Source organism: Neoarius graeffei, chromosome 8, assembly GCF_027579695.1.
Source record: "Neoarius graeffei isolate fNeoGra1 chromosome 8, fNeoGra1.pri, whole genome shotgun sequence".
NCBI classification, from domain to species: Eukaryota; Metazoa; Chordata; class Actinopteri; order Siluriformes; family Ariidae; genus Neoarius; species Neoarius graeffei.
Genome location: NC_083576.1, coordinates 47,637,930 through 47,650,426, shown reverse-complemented (window position 1 = coordinate 47,650,426; position 12,497 = coordinate 47,637,930). Strand labels below are relative to the sequence as shown.

Below are 12,497 nucleotides of genomic sequence, written 5' to 3'. Positions count from 1 at the left end.
AGATATAATCACAATAAGCAGTAACTCTGCCAGATTTCTGGTTTAGAGGTTAATTGCAATTGTTAATTTTCAAGAATGTTTTAATTATCTTCATCCAAAGAGGCACATTTTAAGCGTTCCATCAGAATCATGATTATACTAAAACACTATATAATATTGTTGCCTAATCCTGATCCTGGGGACCTTCTGCCCAACTGAGTTTAGTTCCAGTACTACTTTAACCCATTTGATGCCATTAATTACTAAACATTTGAATATCACAGTTGGGTCCCACTGTGTGATACACATACTGATTACAGCAGGGGCTCTCAACTCAGCCCTGGGGATGCACTGGCTTGCATAACTTAAAAATTTCCCTGACTCGACTCACCGGATATAATTCATAACGGGTTTAATAATAAGTTGATAAGCTGGCTAGATCAGGGGAAAGTAAGAATGCTGATCCTACACATTACAATATCTAACCCATGATTAGATATTTCTCCTGCAGATGCACAGTCCTGCAGAGTTTAATTTAAGTCCTAATCTAATTCTAGCACATCTCATGCATTTAATTGCAGCCATCAGTAACACTTGTGTGTTTTACTAAACACTGTAGCTCAGTAGATCTCCGGATGCGTTACATTATACAGAAATAGTTCTTCGAAGGGCTTTTTGTAAAGTTAAGGATTCCTAGCTTCTAATTTGAAACTCTACTTTGGAAAACTCTAGGATTATACTGTACAGGTTCCTCCAGAGAGACAATGAAAGAAAGTCTGGATGTGACCTTTATTCTAAGAGTGTAGAGTCTAATCCCATAATAGTGTGTACATGAAGACTGCACAGGGACAATTCACCAGGTCTGGAGACAGATTTTAAATACGCTTGTTTTAATAAATTATCGATCCATTCATTCGTGATTAGTAGATGTACGCTTCTGTAAATATAAATTACAAACAACTGCATCACACACATAAACAGAACAGCAATCAATTTTGATTTGAACAGCAGCAACAACAAAAGCCTAGATCTACTGCACTGCAAAATATCTAACAGGCACACACATTTCTGTTAATTATCATGGTAGGTTAAAGGTTAAAAATACTCAGGAGAGACTGAATCGACTTTTTCAGGTATGAGTCATCAGTTTTTCTTGCCTCCTGTCACTGCTGAGAAGTGAATTTAAATTACAGTGCATTTAAAGACACAAAAAGTCTATGTTTCACTCAGTCGTAGTAAACCTTTTTATTTAGCTGTTTCAATTAGGCTGTTTGTTAATATTACAAAAAGAAGTAAAGAAGTGGGAGAGAGCAAGATGAGCACAAATTGTTTAAGTGAGCTTGATCAGCACTGTGAGAGTGGTGCTGGAGTGGTGGCAGATGTGTTATGGACAGACTTGTAGGAATGATTTGGTGGCTGTATGTGTCAAAGCCCTGATTTCTACAGTAAAGCTTCTCTGTAATTCTTAGTAGATTGCATAATAAAGCTGTGGGACAATTTTATGAGATTCGACAGTAAAGTTTTGTGGCATTCATTGGAAATTACATAATAAAACTGTGGGATAATTTTTCTGAGATTCTACAGTAATGTTGTGGGGCATTCTTAGGTGATTCTACAGTAATGCTATAGGCAGAAGTAGCAGCAGAAGTGAGATTGAGGGGATGGCAGCTGAAGACGCTGTCTTCACAAATGGCTCTGTGTTGTGCATCATCCAGTTATAGATCTCTGTCAGGTCCTGTCTCTTCAGCTCTGGACCCATTGTAGACCGGATGGTCAGGTAGTATGTGTTTAGCCATTGGAGCTACAGGAATATAGAACAAACAGTGGGCTAATTTAATATCAAATGACAGGTTTATAATAAGTAACATAGAAAGATGACTAAAAAATAATAATATATTCATGAATGAATCAAAAATGAATAATGTGAATAAATGAATTGTTCATCTGAATAGGCACTGCAAATGTCATGGTAAACTTTATTAATTTGTATTGTATTTATCTGAATGTGTCTTGCAAAAGTATTCATCCCCCTTGGTGTTTGTCCTGTTTTGTCACATTACAAGATGGAATTAAAATGGATTTTTGGGGGGTTAGCACCATTTGATTTACACAACATACCTACAATTTTAAGGTGAAAATTGTTGTTGTTTTTATTGTGACACAAACAATAAGGTGAAAAAACAGAAATCTGGAGTGTGCATAGGTATTCCCTCCCCCCAAATCAATACTTTTTTGATCCATCTTTTGCTGCAATTACAGCTGAAAGTCTCTTGAGGTATGTCTCTATTAGCTTAGCACATCTAGCCACTGGGAGTTTTGCCCATTCCTCAAGGCAAAACTACTCCAACCCCTTCAAGTTAGATGGGTTGCGTTGGTGTACAGCAATCTTCAAGTTATGCCACAGATTCTCAATTGGATTGAGGTCTGGGCTCTGATTAGGCCATTACAAGACATGTAAATGTTTCCCTTTAAACCATTCCAGTGTAGCTTTCACAGTATGTTTAGGGTCATTGTCCTGCTGGAACGTGAACCTTCGTCCCAGTCTCAAACCTCTGGCTGATTCAAACAGGTTTTCCTCCAGAATTGCCCTGTATTTAGTGCCATCCATCTTAACTTCAATCCTGACCAGCTTTCCTGTCCCTGCAGATGAAAAATATCCCCACAGCATGATGCTGCCACCACCATGCTTCACTGTAGGAATGGTATTCTCAGGGTGATGGGTTTGCGCCACACATGGCATTTCCCATGATGGCCAAAAAGTTCAATTTTAGTCTCATTTGACCAGAGAATCTTCTTCCATGTGTTTGGGAAGTCTGCCACTTGCTGTTGGGCAAACTCCAAATGTGTTTTCTTAAGCAATTACTTTTTTCTGGCCACTCTTCCATAAAGCCCCACTCTGTGGAGTGTACGGCTTAAAGTGGTCCTATGGACAGATACTCCCATTTCCGCTGAGGATCTTTGCAGCTCCTTCAGTGTTATCGTTGGTGTCTTTGTTGCATCTCTGATTAATGCCCTCCTTGTCTGGTCTGTGAGTTTTGGTGGGCAGCCTTCTCTTGTCAGGTTTGTAGTGGTGCCATATTCTTTCCATTTTGCTATAATAGATTTAATGTTGCTCCCTGGGATGTTATAAGTTTGTGATTTTTTTTTTTTATAACCCAACCCTGATCTATACTTCTTCACAACTTTGTCTCTGACCTGGTTGGAGTGCTCCTTGGTTTTCATGTTGCGTGCTTAGTAGTGTTGCAGAGTCAGGGTCCTTCCAGAACAGGTTGATTTATATAGACATCATGTGACAGATCATGTGACACTTTGATTGCATACAGGTGGAACTTAATCAACTAATTATGTGACTTATGAAGTGAATTGGTTGGACCAGCTCTTATTTAGGGGTTTCATACAAAAGGGGGTGAATACTTATGCACACTCTAGATTTCTGTTTTTTTTCATCTTATTTATTGTTTGTGTCACAATAAAACAACAATTTTCACCTTTAAAGTGGTAGGCATGTTGTGTAAATCAAAATGGTGTTAATGCTCCAAAAATCCATTTTAATTCCATCTCGTAATGAAAGAAAACAAGACAAACACCAAGGGGGATGAATACTTTTGCAAGACACTGTATTTGTATATATGTAGGTAAATTTAAAACAACAACAACAACATCCCATAAGATGCTTCCAACAAATAAATCATGCCTCCTTTATAATGTTATATGAGTTATTCATAAGATTATAAATGAGGTAACATAATTTCATGTAACTCATTTAGCACCAATGTCGTGCCAGAAGATGCACTTTTTTGCTGTCATGCTTGAGATGCTTTGCTGGGGAAGGATGTCAGAAGGGACTTTCAAAGGAAGCCAACTAATTAGCAGCAAACAACCTTTGCAACAACAGAATAAACAGCTGACTGACAACATAATCATCCATCCATCCATCCATCCATCCATTTTCTGTAGCCGCTTATCCTGTTCTACAGGGTCAGAGGCAAGCTGGAGCCTATCCCAGCTGACTATGGGCGAGAGGCGGGGTACACCCTGGACAAGTCACCAGGTTATCGCAGTGCACAACATAATCATTAGTGGAGAATGTTTTGTTACCTGTTCAGGGCTGAGAAGAGAAATGTCAATCAATTTTCTGTCATAGGGGACCAGGGACACAGTGTCGAATGTCAGATAATTATTGCCATACTGGAAAAGTGGGACAAAAAACAATGAACAAAAGAAATGAACAAAGGTGATATTCACATTGAAACAAATGTGAGCAAGCATTTCTAGTTTATGTCCTCCCTTTAACTAATTAGCATTTTGACTATGAAATGTACCATTGTTTTAGCTGGAACAATAACAACAACATCCTCAATCCTTATTCCAAATTCATTCACTCTGTAGTAGCCAGGTTCTGCAAGAGATTAAAAAGGTGATCAGTTTTGATCTGGATATATTCACTGTGTTTAATTATCGGTTATGGGAAAACAAGACAACTCAGTAACACTGAATATGATTTCTTAACTGCTTTGATGTATTTTGCCACTTAAATATCACTGTGCTATCTTGTTATTTGTGCTTTTGAAGTGTTTCTGTTGGTTTTTACTACAGGGTCTGATATGATGACGCTTGATGTTGTTTAGTCTGATGCCTTACCAATGGATGTGAACATGCCTTGTTGGAATGGAATATTATTGGACTGAAAACCAACAGGCCCTAGAAGAAAGCATAAAAGCTTATTAAAAAATGCAAGCAGGAATTAGGAATAGGTTTCATCCACAATGCTGCAGCACCACTGGAGAATTGTAAGAACATACCAAATCTAGAAGGGCACTTGGTAGAGTGCCTTCCTCCTCCAAGCCACATATTAATCAACACAATATCAAAATCAAGTCACTTGAATCTAGGATAATACTAAAGCTGTACACCAAATTTCATCAAAATCCATTCACTACTTTTTGTGTTACATTGGGAAAAGGCAAAAAAAATTCCTGGATCCACATACATATCAGGATTTGCATCAAAATCTAATCAATTTTTCCTTGGCTCATGGCCCACATTCCTTAAAATTTTGTCAAAATCTGTTTACTACTTTTTGAGTTACATTGGGAACAGACAAACAAACTGAGGCAAAATCAAAACCTCCTCCCACAAAGTTGTTGGTGGTAATAAGTTAAACATATGGAACATAGATTTTTCTTTTAAAAAGGTTGTTTTAAAAAACATGATTAAATACGAGTCATACAAATATAATGTATAATATGATATTACTAAGCTGACAGTCTGTAATAGTAATTCATAATCAGCACTCTGTCCAGGATATCGGGTCCAAAATGGTGGGATATTTGTATGTACTTGCTGTACTCCTGCTTGGATAAGTCAAACATCATCATACTCCAAATGTACGAAGAATGTAGGCCAACATGGCAGCCAAACAAGGAAGTCAGAGAATAAGAATGGGATTGAGAGAGTGACAATGGAATATCATATGGACTCTGTCACTCGCTCTAATGAACGGTAGTCAGTTGATGTATTCTCATTGTGGAATTTGTGAAATATTTAGCTAAAGATCAAATGTTAGTTTTATTCTCTTGCCCTGTATTTCACATAGTTAGCTATAATTAGTGGACTAGTTCATACCCATCAGTGTCAGAAATGAACAGAGTCATCTCCAGTGCAAGTAGACTCAAGCCAACAGAGCAGTACGCTGTGAAATTATAATAAAGCAGCTGAGAGATTTAGCTTTTTCATTTGGTACTCAGTGCATTATGCAGTTTAAGATGTAGCCTGGAAAGTGTGTACTTGCAGGTGTGAAGGTAAAGATAGCACAACCCACATTACAAAATGCTCTATTATTTTCCAGATATTTCAGTGACCAAAGCCTCAAAATTATTCAGAAAATTCCAAAATCTTGGACCCATCAACATTAATTTATCAGAAAGCATATTAAAGCAGAAGGCTTACATTCATGAACTCCAAAGTAGTTTCCCACACCATGACCTGTACCATGCCCATAATTCAGACCGACTTCCCACAATGCTCTGCGCCCTAGCATCTCCATGTTGATACCTTGAAAAGAAAGCACTGATGAGGAACATGCTTTTGATGTTCCTCTGAGATCAGTGAGAACATCTGAAGACATGTAGATATCTTGTGGGGGGAAAAGCAGGTAGTTGATCATGCAAAAAAGGACACAGTCTTGCCTTTAGTTCCTGCTGGAAAGATAGTCCTTGATATTTCAATGTTTCCCATAAGCACTCTTGTGAAAGCCTCCTTTAAAAGTAGAATAAACAGGGGGAAAAGGTTTGTTCTTGATTTAAAACATAGTTTAAAACTATAACAAAAACCCTTAATGCTTAGGTACAGAATCATACCTTTTGAAAATCAGTAGGTGAACCCCAGTGCACAGTGCGAGTAATATCAGTTGTACCATCACTATGTACAATAAAGACACATTATGTATACGGATGCCAAAGTGTTTGGTAACACTAACTTACAGGATTAAAATCTGTTTTGGGTTACTCACAGGTACTGTCCTCCTGAGTCAACGAGATACATCTCATCTGTGGTCAGATCTCTTGCAGTTTCATTAGATGGACTGAAATTAAAAAAACATTTGCAAACTGGATTTTTGCTCAGCAAAAACATCAGGCATTTGCAGATCTAATATGGAAAAATAAGTAATAATAATAATAATAATAATAATAATAATAATAATAATAAAGATGCAATAAGCAAAAGAACAAATTCCAATTAATTTTGTACCTATAATGGGCAAGGGCTGCATTAGGTCCACTTGCAGAAATCGTGTCAAAGCTTGGCCCCCTGCTGAACTTTTGCAGACTGAAACAACACAGATAAATATGTGAATCAAATATACTGAAACACTTGCATATACCCAAATGTCTATGGACACGTGATCTTCACACCCATATGTAAGTGTTCCTCAAGCTGTTGTCACAATGTTGGAAGCACACAATTGTATAGGGTGATATTGGATACTATGGCATTACAATGTCCCTTCACTGGATCTAAGGAAGCAAACCTGTTCCAGCATGGCAATGCCCACGTGCACAAAGTGAGGTCTATGAAAACATGGTTTGACATGGTTGGAGTGGAAGATCTTGAGTGGCCTTCACAGAGCCCTGATCTCAACCCCACTGAACACCTTCAGGATCAACTTCAGTGCCTGACCTCACTAACGCGCTTGACAAATTCCCACAGCCACGCTCCAAAATCTAGTAGAAAACCTTCCCAGAAGGGCGTGTAGTGGTTAGCATTGTCGCCTCACAGCAAGAAAGTTCTGGGTTTGAGCCCAGTGGCTGACAGGGGCCTTTCTGTGTGAAGTTTTCATGTTCTCCCTGTGTCTGTGTGGGTTTCCTCCGGGTGCTCTGGTTTCTCCCACAGAATCGGCCACTGGGCACCCACAGATCAAAGACATGTGGTTAGGTTAACATGGGATGGAAGTGCCCTTGGGCAAGGCACCTAACCCCCAACTGTCCTGTCGCATGGCTGCCCACTGCTCTGGGTGTGTGTGTACTCATTGCTCATGTGCGTGTTCACTGCTTCAGATGGGTTAAATGTTTTAAGTGTATGTGTGACAAATAAATTTGTTCTTCTACTATAACAGCAAAGGGAGTGGGGGATTAAATCTGGAATTGGATGTTCAATAAGAACATATGGCTGTGATGATCAGGTATGCACAAACTTTTGGCCATATAATCTATACAAAGATGTTTTTAAAAATAATTATAATAAAACCATGAGTACAATATATTTTAAAAGAACTGAATAGAATGATACCCCTTTTTATTTTTGTAACAATTTAAGCGTAACCCGCAGTACTATAAGTGAGAAGTCAAAATCGCATTTATTTATTTGATGATTTCATTATTAAAAATAATTAATTAGTAATAAAATGATACTAGATGGAAATGATGATGTGATACAAATTATATTTGTTGGCAAAATATCCTTTTTTTTTGTAAGTGAAAAAGAAGTGTGAAACTGAAGGCAGAGTAATGGTGTTTTTATATTCTGCTGATGCCAACTGTTCCTTACCTGCGGTATTCATTGACGAGTTTTGCTGCAGTAAGCTCTGTCTCCTTGCCCTCAGGGACAGTTCTTTCAAGCTGATATAGGAACTGCATGACTGCTACAGCATCTCTTATCTACGGCATGCCAGTGAGGACACTCAGAGCACAAAACAGAAAATGTGCACCCAACAGCCTAATGCTCTCAAAAGATACCAGTTTCCACTAAATACACCAGGAAATGTACAAGCATGAGCTCACAGCATTTCGATTGAGGAGATTCATTTGAATGCAGACAGTGAGTTCAAGTTATAATGTAATAGTGTACAGATGGTCAGTCATCTCAAAATGGTAAACAGAATTTTGTCTTTATGAGATAAAACACTCATAAAAATACATGGAATATAAAACACAGCACATTGCTATGAAAGACATAAAATAGAAGTTATTTGATAAGAAGCACATTCAGTCAGGCTGCACTCTGCTGCTTTCAGTCTGAAAGCAATATTCGTCTGCGGTTTATAGCACAATAAAACATTGTTCATTGATGTAGACAGTAATAAGTTTGGATCCCTTTGGATGGAGAGTGGGTACAATGTAGGCGTAAACTATATGAAGATGTAAGGAGAGTATATGTATGCTCTTACATGAGCTTCTCGAAGGATTCTCTGTTCAGTCTCATCTTTAATTGCTTTGGTGATCAGCACTGGAGAGTATTCACTTTTCAGGAGCTTCTCCTAGAAGACAAAGGTAAATACTTATTGTTGGGTCAGACTGTATACCTAATCATGAAACACATACTTGTGACAAACTGTAACTTACTTTTGCTGGTGCAAAAAAAAAAAAAGTCCAGTTTGGCTTACATAAGGTTTAGGATAACCTTGATCAGCCTCTACTAATCTAATCAAAGTCCTTCCCACACTACGTGGCGCATAGGGCAGCGCCAATCTCTGTTTCCATAGCCCTTGGCCTCTCACATAGCTAGGGCTACAGTGAGGGGCTAGTCCTCTGGTAACCACGAGAGTTTGACTCCCCACTCACATCTGTATTGCAGTGTACCTTGCCAGACAGCAGTAGGTACCATTTTTATGATGGTCTTTGGTATGACCTGACCATGAATAGAACTCGCAATCTCCTGATTGGGAGGCGGACATGCTAACCACTAGGCCACTAGCTGGTCTGCTAATCTAATGCTATGAGTAAATTGTGACATTCAGAATTCATATTTTACATTAGGGTGGAGTTCATAGGGCTGCAGGACTACCTACAGTACTGTGCAATAGTCTTAGGCACCCTATTTTTTCATACAAACTTTGTTATAGATTTCTATTTTATGACTTCTACATTATTGAGTCAGTACAAAAACATTTTAGAGTTCCAAATGTTTGTTTTCTAGCACAAAATTAAAATGCTAGTCTTATGAAAATGACATCACCCCTAGAAATTCCATCCATTATCTGTAGCCGCTTATCCTGTTCTACAGGGTCACAGGCAAGCTCGAGCCTATCCCAGCTGACTATAGGCGAGAGGTGGGGTACACCCTGGACAAGTCGCCAGGTCATCGCAGGGCTGACACAGAGATAACCAACCATTCACACTCACGGTCAATTTAGAGCCACCAGTTAACCTAACCTGCATGTCTTTGGACTGTGGGGGAAACCAGAGCACCCGGAGGAAACCCATGCAGACACGGGGAGAACATGCAAACTCCACACAGAAAGGCCCTCGCCGGCCACGGGGCTCAAACCCAGAACCTTCTTGCTGTGAGGCGACAGTGCTGTCCACCCCTAGAAATTATACCTTATAAAACTAGACATGTTAAATAGTTTACTGTCTAAATTGTATTTTAATATGAGACTGGGAACATGTTCTATTTAGCCAGTAAAGTTAGGCTCTTTTGCCACTTTTCCACTACCAACGCGGCTGAGTTGGGCTGAGCCGTGCCGTGCTGAGTTGGGCTGAGTCGAGCTGAGTGGGGCTGTTGGAGTTGCATTTCGACTACAACCGCGCTGAGCCGTGCTGGCTGGAAGTGGGTGGACACATTGGGTGGAGTTAGCGAAAGTGGGTGGACGTCACGTGATGTCGTTAGGCGGCGCAAACAGTGACATCAGTGAGCTTTTAAGCGGTAGTTTCACGACCCGGATAGTAAACAATAAACATGGAGGACATGGAGTCGTTAGTGTTGCTGGTCTTGGTGCTGTGGCTTGTTGTCACCGACAACGCCAACAGATACTGGCAAGAGCATATGGATGAGGCGAGGCGCATAAGGCTTCAGAAATTCTCGTAATTCGTAATTATTCTTCTTCCGGGTTTACGGTGTTTACAGATCCCAGCGTGCTCGCGGGGCATGTGTGGGCATGTGAGGACACTCCTCCTCACCAATCAGTGCACAGGGGAGTGTCTCCTCACGCCCCTAGCCCCACTCGGCTCGGTTTGGCTCGCTTCAGCCCCACTCCAAAACTGTGCGAGTTTTGGGTGCTGAGTAAGGCTGAAGCGAGCTGAGTCGTGCTGTTCTGAGGTAGTCGAAACGCGAACCGTGTCGGGCTGAAGTGAGCTGAAGTGAGCTGAAAAAGGGTAGTGGAAAAGGGCCATTTGAGTCCCCCACTACACGAATGCGTTCCTGGTAAGTTGTGGGTGGTAAAAGAGAGCAACTGGACTTGCTTGAAGATTCTTGAAGACGTTTCACCTCTCATCCGAAAGGCTTCTTCAGTTCTGTCTGACTGGTAGGGAGCATCAGGTATTTATCCTCTCATGGATGAAAAGGGGGCGGCACGGTGGTGTAGTGGTTAGCGCTGTTGCCTCACAGCAAGAAGGTCCGGGTTCGAGCCCCGTGGCCGGCGAGGGCCTTTCTGTGTGGAGTTTGCATGTTCTCCCCGTGTCCGCGTGGGTTTCCTCCGGGTGCTCCGGTTTCCCCCACAGTCCAAGGACATGCAGGTTAGGTTAACTGGTGACTCTAAAATTGACCGTAGGTGTGAGTGTGAATGGTTGTCTGTGTCTATGTGTCAGCCCTGCGATGACCTGGCGACTTGTCCAGGGTGTACCCCGCCTTTCGCCCGTAGTCAGCTGGGATAGGCTCCAGCTCGCCTGTGACCCTGTAGAACAGGATAAAGTGGCTAGAGATAATGAGATGAGATGAGATGGATGAAAAGGTCATCTAAGGTGTCAATTCTTTGTAAAAAGAAGCAAGTCAGGCACAGATTAGGCTAACACAGAGCTCAGCTGCAGTCCTGACCATCCTGGAACTAGTCAGGAGAGTCAATGTCTCATACAGCCCAGCCCGCCATCACCAGGTCAGAGTAACCACAGGGGTAGTCACATCTCTAGTACAGTAATACATTTTAGAATTTAGATTTTAAAGAAAGCACTTCAGAACTGCGGGTATCCCAACTGGTCTTTCCTCAAGAGCAGAAAAAGGAACAGAATGGACAAGGAGGATAACAGGAACAAACGCAAGAACATTGTCATTCCCTACGTTTCTGGTCTATCTGAGAAACTCAGGAGGATCTTCTACAAACACAACATTCCGGTACATTTCAGACCCAGTAACACTCTGAAGCAGAAACTGGTCCACCCTAAGGACAGAATACCCAGACACAAACAGGACAACGTAGTGTATGCCATTCAGTGCAGTGAGGAATGCACGGACTCGTATGTTACAAAACAACCGCTTCACAGGCGCATGGCTCAACACAGGAGAGCCAGTTCCTCAGGCCAGGACTCTGCTGTCTACCTTCATCTTAACAACAAAGGACACTCATTTCAGGATTGCAACGTACGCATTTTAGCCAGAGAGGATCGTTGGTATGAGCAAGGAGTTAAAGAAGCCATTTTTGTCAACCTGGAATGACCATCGCTGAACAGAGGTGGGGGTCTAAGACATTATTTATCAGCCACCTACAATGCAGTCCTTGGCACACTTCCCAGACAACCGAATGCACACCAAAACCCAGCTGTTTTCAGTGACTCACAGGAGGACCGAGAGAACCAGCATTCCATTGATCACCCTAACGGGCAATCCATTGATCATCCTAACGACTCTCGAGGCCGTTCACAACCAGCCCCCAGTGACCCACACCAACAGGATGACTCAATGACACCCTAGATGACCTTTTCATCCATGAGAGGATAAATACCTGATACTCCCTACCAGTCAGACAGAACTGAAGAAGCCTTTCGGATGAGAGGTGAAACGTCTTCAAGAATCTTCAAGCAAGTCCAGTTGCTCTCTTTTACCACCCACAGTTTACCATGACCTGGATGACTGAGAATCTTCACAGACATGTTCCTGGTAAGTTATTGTTGATTCAAAGGAAGTGACGTCATATGCGCAACTCTTGAAAGTTCACAACATTTCCAGCTTCATCTGCTTTGCAAAATGTAGCACATTTTTAATGATTTTTTTTATTCCAAAACAAAACTAAAACTAAAGCATGTCTCCTAAGAAGTGTATTGTTCAAGGCTGTTCAAGTGTAGCTGATAAAAAAGTGGAATTTTGATCCA

The 12,497-nt window shown here is 40.9% G+C and overlaps 1 protein-coding gene across 1 annotated transcript in view; it reads right to left on the bottom strand.

The window, feature by feature from the left end:
- Positions 1-920: 920 nt before the first annotated feature.
- Positions 921-12,497, bottom strand: part of xpnpep2 (X-prolyl aminopeptidase (aminopeptidase P) 2, membrane-bound) — a 51,660-nt gene continuing 40,083 nt past the window's right edge. Inside the window, exons 13-23 of the mRNA XM_060926719.1 lie at positions 8,645-8,734; positions 8,026-8,135; positions 6,730-6,807; positions 6,491-6,562; positions 6,339-6,399; positions 6,168-6,237; positions 5,929-6,033; positions 4,621-4,680; positions 4,302-4,378; positions 4,078-4,167; positions 921-1,780 (exon numbers count right to left, since the gene is read on the bottom strand). Coding sequence (XP_060782702.1) covers positions 1,592-1,780; positions 4,078-4,167; positions 4,302-4,378; positions 4,621-4,680; positions 5,929-6,033; positions 6,168-6,237; positions 6,339-6,399; positions 6,491-6,562; positions 6,730-6,807; positions 8,026-8,135; positions 8,645-8,734 — 1,002 coding nt within the window. The 3' untranslated portion in view covers positions 921-1,591. The remainder of the gene's footprint in view (positions 1,781-4,077; positions 4,168-4,301; positions 4,379-4,620; positions 4,681-5,928; positions 6,034-6,167; positions 6,238-6,338; positions 6,400-6,490; positions 6,563-6,729; positions 6,808-8,025; positions 8,136-8,644; positions 8,735-12,497) is intronic.